We start from the raw sequence: 18,896 nt of genomic DNA, 5'->3' as shown, positions 1-18,896 counted from the left end.
CTATTATCATATTTTGCTACTGGCAAAGGAGGTCCCAATGGTGTCATTGCTATAGAATTGCTTTTTGTATTTAGTTTGTTGCTATTGCCCCACACCTCTGATGAGCACGATTGATTGGCGAGGTACGGTGCGGAAGAAGTTCAACAACATCCAATCCAATATTTGTAATTCTCGCAGCTGCAAATTATCCTAATTTAACGCAGAACCAAATTTAACATGAATTGCTTGTACAATCATTCGTGACCATGCAAAGACCTTGAACTCCCTTTAATTGAAGCCCTGGTTTAACACCAGGTAGCTGGAACCTGGATTTAAAATTGGGATCTCAGCGGGTTCAGCTCTACGCTGATCTCTACAATCTGACCTCCACGCTGACCTCCACGCTCTGACCTCCATGCTGACCCCTACAATCTGATCTCCACACACTGACATCCACGATCTGACCTCTACAATCTGACCTCCACAGACCTCCACGCTCTGACCTTACACACTCTGACCTCTACAATCTGACCTCCACTCTGACCTTACACACTCTGACCTCCACACTCTGACCTCTGAGCTGCTTGTCCACCTCCACCAGTCTTCCATTTAGTGTTTAATTAAATGAGACTATTGCAGATTAAACCACAATGGGACAAGATTAATACTTTATATATGTAATATGAATGGCACATTTATAAAAGGTAATTTGTTTTCTTCCAGAAATACATGTATTAAGTTTTCTATTATGGTACATTTAAAATAATTTGCAGTCAACATTTTGATTAAAGTTTGAAAGTACACATTTATCAAATGTATACCGTTTAATAATACAATTGTTAACGACTAAATACATCTCATTTAAATCTCAGAAAAAAACAATTAACATGTTCTCTCATCATCTCTCTCACTCATAGAAAATGTAAACATCGTCTGCATTTCTAAGTTTTGGGGTTGAGCCATGGCAGTTTTTGACGCACTGCTCTATTAACCGGGCGACCTGAGTTTGATTCCCAGCAACGGTTAACATTTTAATTTCTTCATAACTGCTTTTTGTGTTTAGTTTGTTGTCCTTCCCCTGCAACTCCAATTGCCACGATTGGAAATGTATGACACAAAAGGCGTATGATCAAAACATGACTGACGTGGCACGGGGAGGCCATCTAGCAAGTACATAACAAAGGGTTCGTTCCTCGTTGTCCATGCGTTCTCATTTTGAGTGGTGGCATTTTGGAAGGCAGCACTTGACTCCTTTGCGATGCAACTCTGCCGCGGTGTGCTGCAGTGACCCATGGGGAGGTGAACCTTGACCTGAACGTGTCGGAGGAAGTCGTGCGCTCGTGCTGGCCTGTAGATGGGGTTAGTTGAGCGTGTTGGTGGCAGGGGGTTCTGAATCGTACAGTCCAACATTTACAACAATATATATTGATATTCCCCCCACCCTCCCGCATCTTTGTCCACCAAGTAAAGATACATGAGTAGGCCTTCTTTGACAGGCAGGTTAGTGTGTAGTGGGGTAAAGTGTGGGTACTTATACCTCTAAATGTTACATCGGGCCAGTATGAAAGCGTTGTGTTGATTCAGGGTGGTCCAGATGTCTTGTGAACCCAGTTAAATTTACCCCTAAAATGTTGTTCCCATCGCATATTCATTTCTGTTTTGAATAGATTTTACTTTTAGAATGTATTAAGTTTTAGATAATTAAATGGGGGGGCGGGGCGTCACAAGACATCCGTACCACCCTGTAGAGGCGGGGGGAGGGGGGGGTGGTGGTCTCTGAAGTCAGCAGTGTCGTGAGCAAGCAGCCCTGCACCGATCACGATGTGTACTTGATGATGTATTCTGGGTAGATCTGACTGGGGTAAAAGATGCTGAAGCTAAAGGGCTCTTCCAGGCTGTTGACCACGCTGTCGTACAGGTTCTCCAGAGAGCCGCCTTTGGCTGGGGGAAGGAGAGAAGTCGCGGTCACCATCTCCTTTGGGCAGCTCACCCCCACGAGAATGCGCGCCAGGAACGCGCAGGTCTCGTCCCCCACATCGTTGCGGTGCTCTTGAAAGTGAACGTGTGCGTATTTAGCGTTCGAACAGAAATACGAGCCTGTGGACGCGGAGAGAAAGGGCATCGATCGTAGTCGCACAAATCACAACAAAATGATATTAAAAAAACCCACAAACAATACGTCTCCTTCACGTGATATTATCCGTCTCTACACTTGAAATATAAAAGTATTTTCCTACACAACACGTCAGCCGCAAGGCCCTTGTATGTTTTAGTTGTGTATCGTCATCGCAGTGGGAGCCCCGCATCGTGATGAGAGAGAGGGCTCGTCACCCGTAAGATCGGCAGTTTGCCAACATCGATTCGAGCGAGCCCTGACCCTCAAAACCGGTCCACAGTTTGCTTTGTCTCGAATCAATGCTGCTGATGGGTTGTGCAATAATTTATTTTTTATGTGGAGAGATGGATATGTAAAGGAGACACATTGTCTGCTTATTTATTCTGATTTATATTCTCCACAATGACGCTAATTATTATTTAGAAGTATATAAAAATGTTTAGCTTTGCCATTGTACAGGATAATCAACCGGCCTACAGGCTCAGCTGTTGAGTAAGCGGCTCACAATCAGAAGGTTGTGAGTTCAATTCTTGGTTGACGGTTGATTCAGCCTATTATCACTCCGGGGTCGATAAAATGGGGGAAACATTTGTGGGGAAGTCAACAGTGGTGGTACTCAGGTTGGACCCGCCCCTGCCAAAGGAACGTTCAACTTCCACCGCTGGCTCAGAGCTGTCAGCAGGAGATGAGGATCACCTCAATGCTCATTTGAGCAGAAATAAACTTTACAGGTTTTTTCCTTTAAGCAGATGCCCTGACAAAGGAAAAAAACAACACCATACATAATAATAGGGGTTTTCCCCTTTTTTCTGACAACAAAACTGAAACCTTTTTACGAAGATTCATGTTACTGCATTAACCACAATACCTGCAGTGAAATGCAAACAAAAAACACACGATGATTGGTGTGGACCAATCAGTTTCAAGGACAATGCATATATTACCACGTCGTGCATTCTTTTGGCCCCGCCCCCCCTCCCCCTCCCGATGCGTTCTACGTGGCACGTCGTGCGTCTTTGAGCCCCGCCCCCCTCCCTCCCGATACGTTCCATTCATTGGCTACCACATTCTGATGAACTCCCCCCCCCTCTCCTCCCCCCTCAACTTGCTTTTAAGGGATTACATCTTGAATCATTGCCTCACTTGATGCAGCAAATCTGGCTGTGACGGTCCCACCTGATGACGGAGACTTGTGTTGCCTCCGAAACGTCGTGATTTTTATTTGATTTTACTTTAATTAATTTTAATGTTTTACCTACGTGACTTTACCGAAAAAACCTAAGAATATGCATATATTATCATCGCGTGTTTTTTGTTTGCATTTGACTGCAGGTATTGTGGTTAATGCAGTTACATGAATCCTCGTAAAAAGGTTTCAGTTTTGTTGTCAGAAAAAAGGGGAAAACCCTTATTATTATATTTTGGTCCTGCAAAGGAGGTCCAATGATGTAAATACCATACATGTCTGCCTTTTCTTTGACTCAAAACGTGGCAGACATTAAGAGTAGAAAACATCAAAAACTTACCTCTTCCGTTCCTCAGTTTGGGACCTGCGTATCGGAAGTCAAAGTTCTTGCGACAGATGGAATTTTGTACGTGTGTCCTCGTGACGTGAAACAGCCGCTGTTCATTCACGTTCTCTTTGCCGTTGTCTCTTACCATTTGCTGTTTTTTCCTGTAAATATAAAAAAATATATATACTTAAAACCCTGAGCCTCGTTTATTGCAGAGTGAGCAGCGTGATATTTCTTAACCTAATTTGCTAACATAAAGAAACAAAACTCCGTTCTTTGGAATATAAGAGGGCAAGTTTGTTGAATAAAGCTGCATGCACGCAGCCTTGTTAATTTACCTAATGTTTCAAATTAATGTATCACATTTATTTGAGGGTGAGCTCAGACATGAGGACCACGATGCCCTTCTCCATTACATGCTGATGGATATTTTTCCCACAATGCACAGAGGCTGTGTGCACATTTCTGTGTGTTGTTTGAATCTTACTTGACATTCTAAAATGTGCCGACTTCACGCAAAAACAAAAAAATGTTTTTATCTGAAATAAGAATGATTTTGAAAATCTTTTAACAGAGCTATTCAAATGCATACCTTAAAGATTAAAGGTAAAGTGCATACAGGGACTCCTCTCCTTATGAACATTAGACTCATATACTTTCAGAGATACGAACAAATCTGTCCATATGTCCAGTTGCCTGTTCTGACCGAGAGTCATAATTTCAACCATCGCGTAATAGATGGCGGTGGTTGTTCAGTGTCGTTACCCAGCATTCCCAGCATTTCTGCCTGGCCACCGCCATTGTCTGCTGTTGTGCTATCACTGTGCGGTTCACTACGACGCTCTCTGTGCTTTCCATGAACACGATGCTATTGCCTGTTACAAGTTGATTTATGAAGAGAAGAAGAGAGCAACTGTGCAGACATCTCTTGGTAAGTTTTTCAAGAGAGTAGAGAGGAAATGAGCATCTACATCTGCATAACATAAAAACTCAGTGGCATCAACATCTGCAGAACATGACGAACCAGTGGCATCTACATGTGCAGAACATGAAGAACCAGTGGCATCTACATCTGCAGACCATAAAGAACCCGTGGCATCTACTTCTGCAGAACATGAAGAACCAGTGGCATCTACTTCTGCAGAACATGAAGAACCAGTGGCATCTGCAGAACAGTGGCATCTACATCTGCAGGAGATTATACAACCTTTAAAGCCATTCCTCCTCTTTAGTGTACATTCCATAGAACATGTTTGGAATCGACAGGTGTAAAGTTGAATTTACGAACAAATCGACTTACGAACAGACCTAAGCAACCTAACCTGTTCGTAAGTAGAGGAGTCTCTGTAGTTGTAATCGGGGCTTAGTTCCTCATTGAAGATTTTGCATAGTCCTCCCAAACCCCAACCCAGCGCAGTTCTGGCTGTGATTAAGCCCAATAATCACGTGCATTTCTCACCTGTGATACATGTCCCAGAGAAGAGGATTGTTGACTCTCACGATGCTCGTGATCTGGAACCTGGCCATCGTTTCATTGAACTTCTTAGCAACATTTTGATACTCTTGGTGGCCCGCTGACAACACGGAAGTCTGTTAAAATCAAAGTAAAAGTTATTTCCAGCTCCAATGAGCACCGAGGCAGTGCTAATCTCCCGTTTACAGCTCCGAGACAGTGATTGAAATTCCACATTCCTATGCCGGGGACGAGTCAGCTCATGGGCTGAGTCAAACCCCAGTCAGGATTTGAACTCACAACCTTCTGATTTCGATGTAAAGCTTTCGTGACTGCAGGGATTCATCTTCTTGGTTCTTTCGGTAAAGTCACGTAGAAGGGAAGTAATAAAATAATGAAAATAAAACATAATAAAATAATTGTCACGACGTTTCGGCCACAACGCAAGCAGCCGTCCTCAGGTGAAGAACAGACCTGTTCTTCACCTGAGGAAAGACAGCGTCTTTCCGACAGACCTGGTCTTCACCTGAGGACGGCTGCTTGCGTTTTGGCCGAAACGTCGTGAGAATTGTTTATTATGTTTTATTTTTATTATTTTATTATTTCCCTTCTACGTGACTTTACCGAAAGAACCAAGAAGATGAACCTTCTGATTGTAAGCCAGCTCACTGCTGCAATTTCAAGTCAGAGCAAGTGTATTGAGATCAGTCAGATTATTTAAGAAGGTTCAGAGATAACGTTTAAGGTATATATATATTTTTACGAGAGCGACAACTCACTGTGTAGTCATTCTCGTAGTTGATTTTGAACAGTTCACTGCTGTACTCCGCCAATGCCCTGTGCAGTGAGAGAAAGATTTTAGAAATATGATGAAATGTCGGTCTAACATTTCCACTCTTCGAGCTTCCCCATGTATAACATCCCATGTTCAAAGTCCCATATAAAAAACCCATTGACACAACATTCCCAAATTGAAGCATTTTTCCACGTTTAAGGTCCCATTTGACCGATTTCCTAACCTTTTTGTGTATCATTATTTATATGTGGAGACACAGAACAATGCTCGAAAAGTCAAAGTGCTTTCCTGCTCAATTGAGCATTGGGACAGTGCTGGTCTCCTGTTTCCAGCCCAGAGTCAGTGGTGGAAATTCCACATTTCTATAGTGGGGGACGGGGGAGAGGGGTGGGGGACACGTCGCTCCATAGGACACTGGCTGATGACTTCTTGACCAAGTGTTACCTATTTTATCAACCCCAGAGGGATTGATAGGCTAAGAAAACCCCCAACCAGGATTTGAACTTGCAACCATCCGATTGTGAGCCACTCACTCTGCCACTGAACCAAGTTCTTGTGCATATATGCTTACGCCCATATGATGCTTGATGGCATCAGAAGCTTAATCCACGTTCTACTTTCTGCCCTGGTGATCCCTGTTGAACAAGATGATTCTGTTTGTGTGGAGGTACCTGTGCACTCTGACCCGTGGACCGTCTGCCCTTGTCTGAAATTGGGGTCGGCGCCGGATCGGTCGAGTGTTCTTTGCTACCGACTGACACATTTCTGCGGATAGAAGACAACCAACCAGTTTTTGTTCACATATCCAGTACACGCTCATACTTGCATTTGTCATAAGCGAGCGCATCTCCTGCATAATTGAGGGGTTACACTTTATATACTATCAGACCGTCCATGCCTTATCAGTAGTGGGGTTATATCTGGGGGAAAGGTTAATGGGCGGAGCTAGCATGGAAGCCTCTGGAACGTTCTCGAATGCTCCTAGAGGGGCGTGGCCAGAGGCGGGGCTTAGCCTCGGAAAAGGGAATATAAGCGGGGAGTGCGGTGGAGATTGGGGTGAGCGCCACGTGGCGCGGGGCAGCGCAGTCACGCCAAGAAAGAACGACGAGTCGTGGCTGTGAAGAACCTTTAATAAATAAATAAAGTTCTGCCGTGTCGGAGCCACTTATTACACATTGAAAAGTCACCTCGCCACAATCTAAGGGGACTAATCCCCGTCTATGTGGGAAAGAGCGTTGCCCCTTAAAAGCGTATTTGCATAATTCATAATGATGACTTTAACTTGTAACGCCGCCACACGGTGTACGCTCACCCTCGAAGATAGAGCGCACGAATCAGAGGCTTCTGCTTGCATGTGTGTGAAGGTGGTGAAGGCAGTAAAGGTGCAGCCCTGCAATTGCCTGCTCACGCCACTGCGGGAGGAAGGGCCTCGACTACAGGCATTTCAAGGGAGCCCCTCGGCTGGGTGCTTTGGCCTACTCTTCCACACTGGCCAGGCATCTTAGAAGAAGTGGGAGCTACCCACACTTTACCCATCGACTAAACTACTGGGTGGACAGAGGCGGTGAGGTTGGGGGGTGGTACTTCAATGCCCGTGTCTCTACAGGTACACTCACTAAATATTGAAACGGTCATTGTAAAGTTGAAGAAACAGAACGCACTTTTATATGCAATGGTTCCGATGGCCAAATTATCCAGCATGTGCCCAATCTCATCAGATCCCAGAAGCTAAGCAGAGTATAGCTCGATTAGTGCTTTGATGAGCACCCACCATATTCATAAAACAAGCTGTTCTAGGCTGCTGCCAGGCTACGTTGTGGGCAGTGGAGGTCGCCAGAAAAACACACTTTGTTGTGCTGTACTTAAATGCTCCCCACCTTTATCAATCCGCACTCACCAGCATGGTGAACTATGGCCGGATTACCCACGCGACATGCATGGCACGAGGAAACCCAACAGTGGATTGGCAAAAGGGCTGTACATGGATATTTAATGATACTAAATTAAGACATGTCAAGTTTACTTGTTTAAACAAGTCTTCATGAAACGTGTCTCCTCTCCGCCCTATATGGTATTTTCACATTGGTCCGTTGTGCAGAAGCCCCCCCACGATTTCATGAGAGAGTTGCACACGCAGAAACCCTCTCTCAATGGCTCACATGGCTCCACCATGTGAGCCATTGGGAATTGGGAGCCAGCTGTGAGCTCCTCACTTGGGGCGATTCCTCGCCGGTGAGAATTCAAGAGACTGTGATAATCTCCTTTGCAAGAGTGACCTGGATATTGAGTAATACTGTTTATACACCCACCCCCTCATTCATAAATGTGAATAGGGAATGGAAAGTTGCAACTGACCTTTGAAGTCGATCTGACACTCGTAATATGAGATCCGACATGTAGGATCCGACTTGTAAGATTCCTCAATTGTAGCGCTGTTGAGGTTGCTGCTTTTGCCCCATGAATTCTAAAATACAACACCATGGGGCATGTAAACATCATGAGTGATTTTCAATGGTTTAGTCTCACATTGCATCGTTACATTTTGTAATAATTATCTCCACAAGTCGATTATCACAATTTTAATGTTGTGTGATTTTTTTTAGAATGATCAATTTATCTGGAGAAGATACCTCACAGGATTGTGAGAGATAGCAGTGACTTACATTGCCTTCATCCAGAGGTGGATTAACCATGGTTGATGATAATGATAATAAATGATCAATTTGGCCACAATTATATGGAACTATGTCACATTAAGAAATAACACGTTGCTTCTCACTGCCCTTTAAAAGAAAATGAATACAGCTCTTGGCTTTATTTTTTGTTTGGAAATATCCACAATATATACAAACCCACATAAACACTAATTAAACCATTGGCTGTCATTATGCAATGTTTGGAAATTTTATCACAATGCATCTTGGTAGGAATTCTCTTGCAGTCAACCAAGATGAATATTTTCGTCATGATCTAAGTGTGGGTTTCTGGGTTAGGCCCTGCATTGAGTATTCCTTCTCTTGAGCTTTGGCCATGCACTCCTGCGGGCATCTTCAGGAGTGGAAGTGAATTCCTGTATTCCTGAAGATGCCTGCAGTAGTGTGTGGTAAAAGCTGAAGAAAAATAATGATCAACACGTGGCTGTTGTATTATACCTCTTACATGTACTGTATTCGTTTAGTGATGGTTGTCTATTCGAGTATTCTTTGAAGTATGCATTTGCTGAATTCACTTCCGTGTAACCTCATGTTTGTTCGCTGTGGCAGGGAGTGACCATGAGGTTTGGGCATCCACTATTAACAACTATACGTAGTGACCATGTCCGGTGACCTTCAGAGTTTTTTTCATCGAGAAAAGGAGTAACCATAAGGCCTGGTATTGGGACCAGGAAAGGTCAAAGGTTAATAGTTCTGGGAGAGCGAGGCAAAAATTCCTATTTAAGTTGCACCTCTAGGCGCACACGTCAGCTTGGCAGAAAGGCAAGCTCCGAGTATGATGCTTGCAAAATAAGACCCTGTATCTTGCCTATATCGCATGTATGCTGCGCGTGATACGTTGTTTGGGCTGGTTTTGTTTCATCCTGTTGAATTGCTTTAACAAGCGTGGTGCTGAGTTTTATTTGTACATACTGGTTGGTACTCTGAGGTTAATAGAATACGAAGATGAGAAGTGTCTTGGTGCTGGAGTTGTTCTTGTTTTGAGTCGAGGTATTATGTGACTATATTCTGAGCCTGTATCCTGCTGGTGAGATCTATGAACCTGAGATGTGAGGTTTTATAATTGACAAAAAAAACGTACCCCCAAGACTAAGACTACCCACACAACATGGCCTAACCCACTAGACCATGCTTAGATTACAAGTGGTTGCGAAAACCCACGTTGAGATACGCTCATAGTAGTTCATAGATACATTTGTGAACTGAGAAGGAGAAATATGGATTATTGAATAAAAACAAAGAAAGGTCTACACTGTACCTCTTCTCCAAATTCGATCCATTCGTCATATCTATCCCTGTAATACCACACCCAGCGGTCCACTGACGGCACAGAGAGGCGGCGGACGGGCCTGGTCTGTGGACCGTAGCACGTCATGGTGTTGAAGTCCAGATACCCGATGAGCGAATCACTGAACAGAAGCAGGCATAATAGTTATTACAGGCCAGGCAATGTGTGTGATTTCATCATAATCGTCATTGTCACACCCAGCACCATTATCACATCCAGCAAAATCATCATCATCATCATCACCAATTTGTATAGCTATCAGAAATAGTATTCAGTACATATGATAAATTAATACATATGATACAATAAATATCGGAAAATTATAATGATAACTAGTGATAACTATCATAAAGAGCTCTCTGACTTGCTTGAAAATATAGCAATGAGTGATCATGCATTCCCCTTCACGAGTGTCACACAAAGAGCGAATACTTAGGCTGTGATTGGTGCAAAATATGAGCCAAGTAAATGCAAAAGTAACTAATTAATGTACACACAGTGAACGTCACGGGTAGACATCGTTCATCAATATAGGAAAGTGGAATCTCCACCACTGGTTTTAAGAAATGGATTACAGGTGTCAACAGCCACCACACCAAGCCGATAAACCGCGTAGCGCTGACTCGTGGACATTTTTTGGATTGCGGTCCGAGCTCAATGAATGCCTCTTTAAATCATTCGGCACTAACATTCCACCACTATAGGATTGGTGCCTACAATTTTTGAAGGACACCGATTTAACTATGATATGAACTATAACTCTCATTCAAGCCCGATCTCAACCCCAACTATAATTGTGAACAAACATTGCCTATCGCCATAGCAACACATTTACCAAACATATAACTTTAATCTGAAACCTTAACCCTTGATCCTAAGTTTCATCTTGAATAATGGCAAACCCACATTTCTCCTCCTCGATTACCATTTGGGCTTAGCGAGCCGGTAGCTGTGAATTTGTGGCTTGCTGAAGGCTCGTTCTATTTCCTGGTTGGGCTCAAGATTTGCCCACTGTCCATCCATCTGAATTTGCCAACGAAAAGGGACATCTTCGTGGAGATGAGGGCAACCTGTGGGGGTGAATGAAAGAGAGGACGCGCAGTACTGTGAATAAACTTTCTTCTACAATTTGACCATTTATACATTAGAAATTACGTTGAAATTGTAAACACTCTTTTAACTCTATGGGTTCTTACCAGGGGTATTGCACAAGAATTTAATGCACAAGTCGATCCTGGTTGGACGTGAGGTCCTGTTCGCCTACACAAAATACAAGCACCATTTCAAGTCGGTAAAATGTGTCAATGTGGCCTCATTGTTCGTTATTTGACCAGTGCAGTGACATGTGGAATCACAGTGGCAGTAGTTTAGTCAGACACTGCCAGAGAGGCCTCACAACAGATTGAAACCCCTGGCACCTGTTGCCACTTGATGGCGAAGTCCGCGGTTCGAATCGGATAGGCCACCCTAGTTAATACTGCGGGTGTATTTACCTCACAATATGCGGCGTCTGCTTAGGAGCGGCCATAAACGATCCTGCAAAACCATTCCAAATAGAGTGGGCCATTGTCTACTGGCGTCATTGCCTAAATAAAAAAAAATGTCCCCACAAATTGCTCGATTGGGGTTACACATAGTAATTATCACCCCCGAACCAGCAGATGAATGCCCACTTGCAAGCCAGTGCTGAGTCACCTTGTGCTGCACAGAGACAGTTGCCACTGGAGGTCCCCTTTGAATGGTTGAGATGAAATGTGAAGTAATGTGCTTTGAGTTGTTGAGGCATTTTAGGCAAGTGCCATATACATGCAGAGATTATTATTTTAGACTAATTCCAACAATGAGGAACGGTGCATGTATACATTATATTATAAAGCTACGTGTTTCGGAGTTGGGGATTAATCTATGCGTAACATTTTCACGAGTAGCCGTGAATATAGTTTGTAGGTTATGTTTAGTGCTGGAAAATATTACCATGTCTGATAATATTTGTCTTCTACTTCCTGGGAAGTTGGGTTTCAAACGTTTCTCTGAGCACTCACACGAGTGTGAATAATGCTCCAATTATCGCTGTGAATAAACAAGAATTGTGAGTGCGTGACATCGCCTTAGGTAACATTATCAGCAATGTCAGTTAGCCATTATCATATTCTCGTACAATACTCAATACTCTCTCAAATAAAGAGCAACGAGATTATTCCGTCTTGAAAATATCAAGACATTCAGGTTGAACAGATATTAGACGACGTTTTGGGAAATGTCCCTTCTTTATGGCACTACTGTCAACACAGCATCATTGTTAGATTTAAGATTCTTAAGAGCAGTGCATTTTTCAACGCATTTGGGAATTAAGATTACGCACTTACTGCAAGTCAAAGACTCAACATTAATTCCACTTTTGGTAACGAAAAAGGTTCACATACTTCTTATCAGTAATTAGAAACTGCTTTCTAATGGTCGTGAAAACGCAGCAACGATGTCCAGTACTTTGAATAAAATGGACGCCATTTCAATATTAAACACGTGTTTAATTCCTCATATGGAATGTTAATCTTCAACATGTTAAAGTTACACGGCTCCACGAGATTTCTACAAAACCTCTCTGCATGATGGGTAGTGAATTATATTCTTCGATAACTGCAGAAAGCATGATTGTATTTTTTAATATATAAAAAAATATACATTTAAGATCGGTCTTTGAAACACATTTAGTTGAAAGGATACAGTAGTTTGAAATATAAAACGTATACATTTAAGATCGGTCTTTGAAACACATTGAGTTGAAAGGATAGTTGCTATTATACATAGGACATCCTAACGATTTTGCATAAACAAGATAAACATCGGCACATGCAAACATTAAACAATAGGTATAAAAAATGTTAGAACACTACTTAATCAAAATGTGAGAGGCGCGAGCATTAGAACAAACTCATATTGCATCCTGAATTCTCACCCAAGTATCTCTTCGTCACCGAACTCAGGCGCTCCGAAATGTGAAATGCCCCAACAGTGGCGAGGCGGAGAGTTTACCGTCTTGAACATGTGACACCTGCCCCTATATATATTGTAGAGGCGTCACAAGTATGACGCGAAATGATACGCACGGACAGTGTGTAGGCTGTACATCATTTCCTGAAAGCGCTATAGGAGGTGGTGATGCAAGTCTTCCAGCATGTAACCATGAACGTCACGAGCAGGAATGTGTCTATCGATTGCTTTGTGCATACAACCAGGTAGCTCAGCAGTAGAGGGAGTGGCCCACAATCTTAAGGTTGTGCGTTCAAATCCTGGTTGGGGGTTGACTCGGCTCATCATCAAAATGAATGCCACTTCTTCTTGGTTCTTTCGGTAAAGTCACGTAGAAGGGAAGTAATAAAATAATAATAATAAAAATAAAACATAATAAAATAATTCTCACGACGTTTCGGCCACAACGCAAGCAGCCGTCCTCAGGTGAAAACCAGGTCTGTCGAGGCGACAGCGTCTGAATGAAACAGCACACGAGCTTGGAGCATATAAATAAGCTGGGCGCCTTGACAAAGGAATTGCATATCAAGAGAAAAATTGAATGCCACTTTTCGGGGGAAGTAAACAGTGGATGTCATGTAGACTGGCTCAACCCATACCAAAGTAATGTGTAGTTTCAGGGCTTTAAACAGGAGATGATCAGCGCCTTAACACATTGAAGCAGGAAATCAAATCGATTTTTAATTGTAGCACTGCTACGAATTCACAGTGTCAGAAAACATTGAAAGCTGCAGAATATTTTCTATGCGAATGAAACAATGCATCACATGACCCACTGCTTTCAGCCACGTAATTGATGTCTTTCAGAAAAATTCCATCCCATTGCAAACAATGTAACTAGCGTCACGTTACTAAGGTGTGGTTCAAAAGGCCAATCGTGTCAATTATTCACTAACCTTTTCGTTAACTTTATGTACTCTATTTAGATCTACGTGTTTGAAAAACTCGCTATACTGCAATGCGCTGTTGACTTACGAATTCAGAAGAATAAAATACTATGGGCTGAGAAGAAAATACCACAGACCATTAAGGTTGGAGCTATTGATAGTCCACGCTGAGTATGGCTTTTCCTCGCTCATACGGGCTCCGTTTGTGCGATTTTGCGTACATGCGGGTAACCTACCTCTACTCCAAATTCGCCGTCATGTGGTCATCACAATTTTTGATGTCAGAGAACTCTGAGCCGAGATAAATGCATCAACGCATGTTGAAGGTGTGTTGGGACATTACACCATCGCATGCAACATTTAAAAGGTAGCCTACGGAATGCCAACGTGGTAGAATGACGATATTCTGTAGCCCTACTTTTAATATGACCCTAGACCAGGCTGGCTTGTACCTGCATAGAGAATGAGAAAACAATTGTGGGCTGTGAAAAAAGTGGGTTTGGAAGACAGTCATGTTAGTACCGATGATTGGACAGGTAGCAGACATCTAGTTTACCAAAATCCACGCATTTCATCAACACCAATACAACACTGTTTCATACGCATCCTTCCCATGGCCAATATCTCACTGAAAGGTGGCGAGTCGCGTGGGCTAACAGGGCTTAGTTAATTTACCAGCTGGCATTCAAACACAGCCTAGTATCATCAAAGTTGGCCCAACATTGGTCCAACGAGTCCAACCATATACCAAATTTGGTTCAATCTACCACGTCAATCTACCACGATGTCTGCTGTTTCTAAACCCCCGTAAAATTTCAATTCGGAACCACAAACAACTCACCTGCCACTTATGACATCACCCTGCCAAAGTCATATCCTGAACCCTTCCCTCATCCCCAGAAGGTACCTGATGATTTGAAGCTGCCACCAAAGGCTTATTATGCAGACACAAGATATTTATAATGCGATTGTCATACACAGGAATGTGTGCCCTCCTGCTCAATTCAAATGGTTGAAATGTGAAAACATTGCTTTTGCAGAGCTTTACCTATGCGTCAGAGGGCTCACCCTCATTATCCAATACTAATGGCATACACATGTTTGGGTTATTGCCGAATGTAATTACACATGATATAATGTATTGGTACTGTTGGCACCTATTTAACAGACAAGATCCCACACGTATTTTTCAGTCAACCCAGGTCTATCAAACATATGCAGTATACGGTAATAACGTCCAATACAATGCCACCAGATTGTGAATCAATTCTTATCACTCGAACACAAAAGCAAGTTCCCGGACTGTCTCGGTCAAACCCGGTCAGGTGGAAACTCTACGTTATGCAGGTGTGTGTGTGTGCATGAGTAACCTATCTTTCGTCACAGGTATGTTGAAAACATGTTCACAAAATAAGTTCAAGACCATCAGAAAATTTCTCCATCCCCCTCCACCCCTCTGTCCATCATTGGTGATGGGAAGCAACTCAGTTTAAACTGTACAGTGGCATGGTAAATCTATTCAGCACTAATTACATATAAGTGTACATTTTCAATTCTACTTTGGTCATGGCACTAAACACAGTCGATAGGTTTCGTAGGGGGGTACTGAAGTAAAGAGGTCTGGAACCACTGCCCCAATGTATCGCCACTTCTGTCCCTCTTCTGTACTCTGCTGCCCACAGTGTATCGCCCACAGCCGATATCACTTGTTGTGTATGGTGGCTGCCCATTCAACCATCCTACCCAGGCTCCAGCCTGTTTAGCTTCACAAATTTGACGTGAACTGGGCGTATTCTGGGAGATTTGGTCATACGCCTGTCTACTGCATAATGAGTTTATTTATTTATTAGTGTACGACATTGCTCTCATTAACTCACTCTTGTTCGGTATTTGGTGAAGGTTAATAATGCTCGTGTCACTTGTTGGTATAAATTCATAATTTATTTTTGTTTTTACAAAATGATTCATGCTGGAATGATAATTGGCGGTATTTCTAAATTAAAAGCTTTATTTGCTTTGCGTTGTCAATTTATTTTTGTCCGGCAAAATTATTCATCTTGTTTTGTTGTTCGTATGATAATTTATTATGAAATCGACGCACGTCTCATCACCACACCCAGCTGTGTGTGCGTCAGTCGTCATACGCCAGTCATCTCTGCCAGTCATCACGGTTCATCCATGGCACCTGGGTCTGTCCCGTGACGTTTTGCCAGCGAGCCTTCGACACTTCACGTGGCCTGGCACAAGCGCCGTGGTGATGTCACCCCCCACTTAGTGGCCAATAGCGTGTGTTCTTGTTATACGCACACCAGGACACACTGCAGAACACCACAGAGGGGACTTAGATGCGCTCAATGCTGGGTATCTTATTTCTGCATTTTGGGTCGCAATTAAAACATATCTGGTACAAAATCGCATATCCGACCGTGACCAATTAACCGCCGACATTCAGTATCGTACTCTTTGGTTCTTTCGGTAAAGTCACGGAGGTATCAAATTAAATAAATTAAATCACGACTTTTCGATCGCTACCACAAGCGACCGGTCGCTTGTGGTTGCGATAGACGAAACGTCGTGATTTAATTTATTTTATTGATACCTCCGTGACTTTACCGAAAGAACCATGGAGTATGGATCCCTGCAGTCACGAAAACTTCAGATCTAGATTCAGTATCGTGTTTGTGTTTAGCATCACTGTCATTTTCAGCCCCCAGCAAGTCGGATATGCGACCTGCTGTATTGTTGGGGTTTAGACCACAATCCGACATGCACATTTTTGTAAAGTTATTATCCCAGAGAGGTAAAAACTGAAGCTATGTCCACTGCATTTTATTGCTCCTAAAGTTTAACAATTATCTAGCAAAAACGACACAAATGAACACGATGAGTAAAAAAATTACACACCATGGTTATACATTACATCAAAGGCCAAATAAATCACATATCATATGGATCTTATTTTTAAAGAGCAGGAATGCTTTTAAAGTGTTATCTACAATATTCTTTGGGTCTTCCGGTAAAGTCACGTAGATAGGTTCAAAGTAAATAACAAAAAAACTACGACGTTTAGATCACAACACAAGCGATCGCCATCAGGAGGAAAAAAAGAGGAAAGCTGCTGAGGCAGACTGTTTTTAAAGGTTTTAAAATGTGTGTAGCCCAAGGGTCATAAACGAAGTTGGCGGGGCAAGTGATGTTAATGTGAGAAATTAGCATGTTCTTTGGGTCTTTCGGTAAAGTCATGTAACTTTACCAAAGAATATGAACTCCTGCAGTCACGGAAGCTTTAAGTCAAGAAATTTGCATGTTTAGTGTATGATTGGAGGGCGACGTCCACGACGAGGGCGCGGAGGTGGCTGTGTTAGTGTGAGAGATTAGCATGTTCATGGGAGATCTGAGAGCAGCAACGAGGTGGCTGTGTTAGTGTGAGAGATTAGCATGTTAATGGGAGATCTGAGAGCAGCAACGAGTTGGCTGTGTTAGTGTGAGAGATTAGCATGTTAATGGGAGATCTGAGAGCAGCAACGAGGTGGCTGTGTTAGTGTGGGACATTTCACCTGTTAATGTAAAATCAAAGAGCTGAAAATAACAATTAACATCGGAAGGTGGTAGGATGGGAACATGACAGCCTCTCTTTGCTTTGGAATGATGTGAAAAGCCCCATTATGATTGTGATGTAGATTATGCCAAGTGCCATGCTTACTGGTGACCTATGCAAATGCATAGGCAGCTATAACGCTTTCTGACGTACAACTTTGCAACAAATGTGATCATCACAACTAATTCCATATCTGTCAACCCCTTATCAGTGCCCTACCTTATTACAGACCAATTCAGACCTTATTGGTCACCCCGTGCCCCTTATACATCTCAACGTTCATCCTACAAAGTCCCATTATATTATTCTTTGGTTCTTTCGGTAAAGTCACGTAGGTATAAAATAAAATAAATTTTTAAAATTTCTACCTACGTGACTTTACCGAAAGAACCAAAGAGTATGGATCCCTGCAGTCACGAAAACTTCAAATCCCATTATGTTATTATGTTATATTCTATTTCCGTACACACACTTTGCTTTTAGAGCAGTGTTATTGACGAATAGATTTGTATATTTTTATTTATTAAAAAATAGTAGGGAAGCACACCCATTGGCTAAACACCACATAGATGTTAACTACCTCGCCCTGTATACACAAGGTCGTGGGTCCGATCCTGACCCTGACGCCTGCTGTGTATTTGGAGTTTTTGTCTCATCATCACTGTGGCTAGGAGATGTTAACTACCTCGCCTGGTCTACAGGAGGTCGTGGGTCCGATCCCGACCCTGACGCCTGCTGTGTATTTTAAGTTTGCGGTGCCTCTTTCTCTCCCCGTGGTCGAGTGGATTCTTCTCCGGAGTTGTCCCTCCAAGTGTGTAGAATCTCCATGCGCTTGGAGTATTTTGGCTGATATCACACATGTCAACCAATACGGTTTACCCAGTATTCTTGTACAGCGAAATAGAGTTTTCAGGTCCACAAGGTGTATAGCCTTTTCAATATGATCAAACAAAACACATTTTTTTACCTATTTGTTTGTGTTTCTCCCTTGTGATGGGACTTTGTAGGATGAACGTTGAGATGTATAAGGGCACGGGGGTGACCAATAGGGTCTGAATTGGTTTCTAATAAGGGAGGCACTGATAAGGGGTTGACAGGTTTGTGTGATACATTTCCACGTGCTGATAAGCCACTTCGTAGGGCGATCATTTGCGGCCTGTGCGCTTCAGAAATATATATAGCTCAGTGAGCCTTACCTGGTAAAATAAAAGTGTCTCGTTTAGTTTAATAGTTTTATTATTTAAAAATAGTAGTGCACCCATCTTGCGTAAGGAAACACACCCAATTGATAAGCCACTTCGTCGAGCTATCATTGTGCCCAGGTCGCTTCTGAAAAAGATATTCATGGCTCTCAGTAGGCCTTACCTGGTCAAATTAAACAACAGTTTACAGCTCAATTTAATAGTAAAAAATGTCATTAAAATAACTATAGTAGAGCAGCCATCTTACATAGGGGAGCGTACCCATTGGCTAAGCATCGCATAGGGAACTTATCGATTACGTCACTGCTATGGCCTTCCC

The 18,896-nt window shown here is 42.7% G+C and overlaps 1 protein-coding gene across 1 annotated transcript; it reads right to left on the bottom strand.

Moving 5' to 3' along the window:
• Positions 1 to 643: 643 nt before the first annotated feature.
• LOC144720293 (protein mono-ADP-ribosyltransferase PARP12-like) lies at positions 644 to 12,913 on the bottom strand. Its single transcript, XM_078596927.1, has 11 exons — positions 12,817 to 12,913; positions 11,835 to 11,930; positions 11,057 to 11,120; positions 10,786 to 10,930; positions 9,831 to 9,981; positions 8,214 to 8,322; positions 6,530 to 6,623; positions 5,842 to 5,899; positions 5,069 to 5,199; positions 3,622 to 3,770; positions 644 to 2,076 (listed from the first exon to the last, which is right to left on the bottom strand). The coding sequence occupies exons 2-11, from the start codon at positions 11,835 to 11,837 to the stop codon at positions 1,796 to 1,798; spliced, it is 1,185 nt and encodes a 394-aa protein (XP_078453053.1). The 5' UTR covers positions 11,838 to 11,930; positions 12,817 to 12,913; the 3' UTR covers positions 644 to 1,795.
• Positions 12,914 to 18,896: the final 5,983 nt, after the last annotated feature.

This window comes from Lampetra planeri, chromosome 8 (genome assembly GCF_965212315.1).
Source record: "Lampetra planeri chromosome 8, kcLamPlan1.2.h2, whole genome shotgun sequence".
NCBI lineage: Eukaryota > Metazoa > Chordata > Hyperoartia > Petromyzontiformes > Petromyzontidae > Lampetra > Lampetra planeri.
The sequence above is the reverse complement of the archived record's forward strand: the minus strand, read 5'-3'. Positions and strand labels throughout refer to the sequence as shown.

Excerpts from the sequence above, each read along its gene's own strand:
- LOC144720293 (XM_078596927.1), bottom strand. Across the intron at positions 6,624-8,213 it reads GTGTCAGATCGACTTCAAAG|AAATGTGTCAGTCGGTAGCA; the intron begins GTCAGTTGCAAC and ends TTCTATCCGCAG. Across the intron at positions 3,771-5,068 it reads CTCTGGGACATGTATCACAG|GAAAAAACAGCAAATGGTAA; the intron begins GTGAGAAATGCA and ends TTATATTTACAG.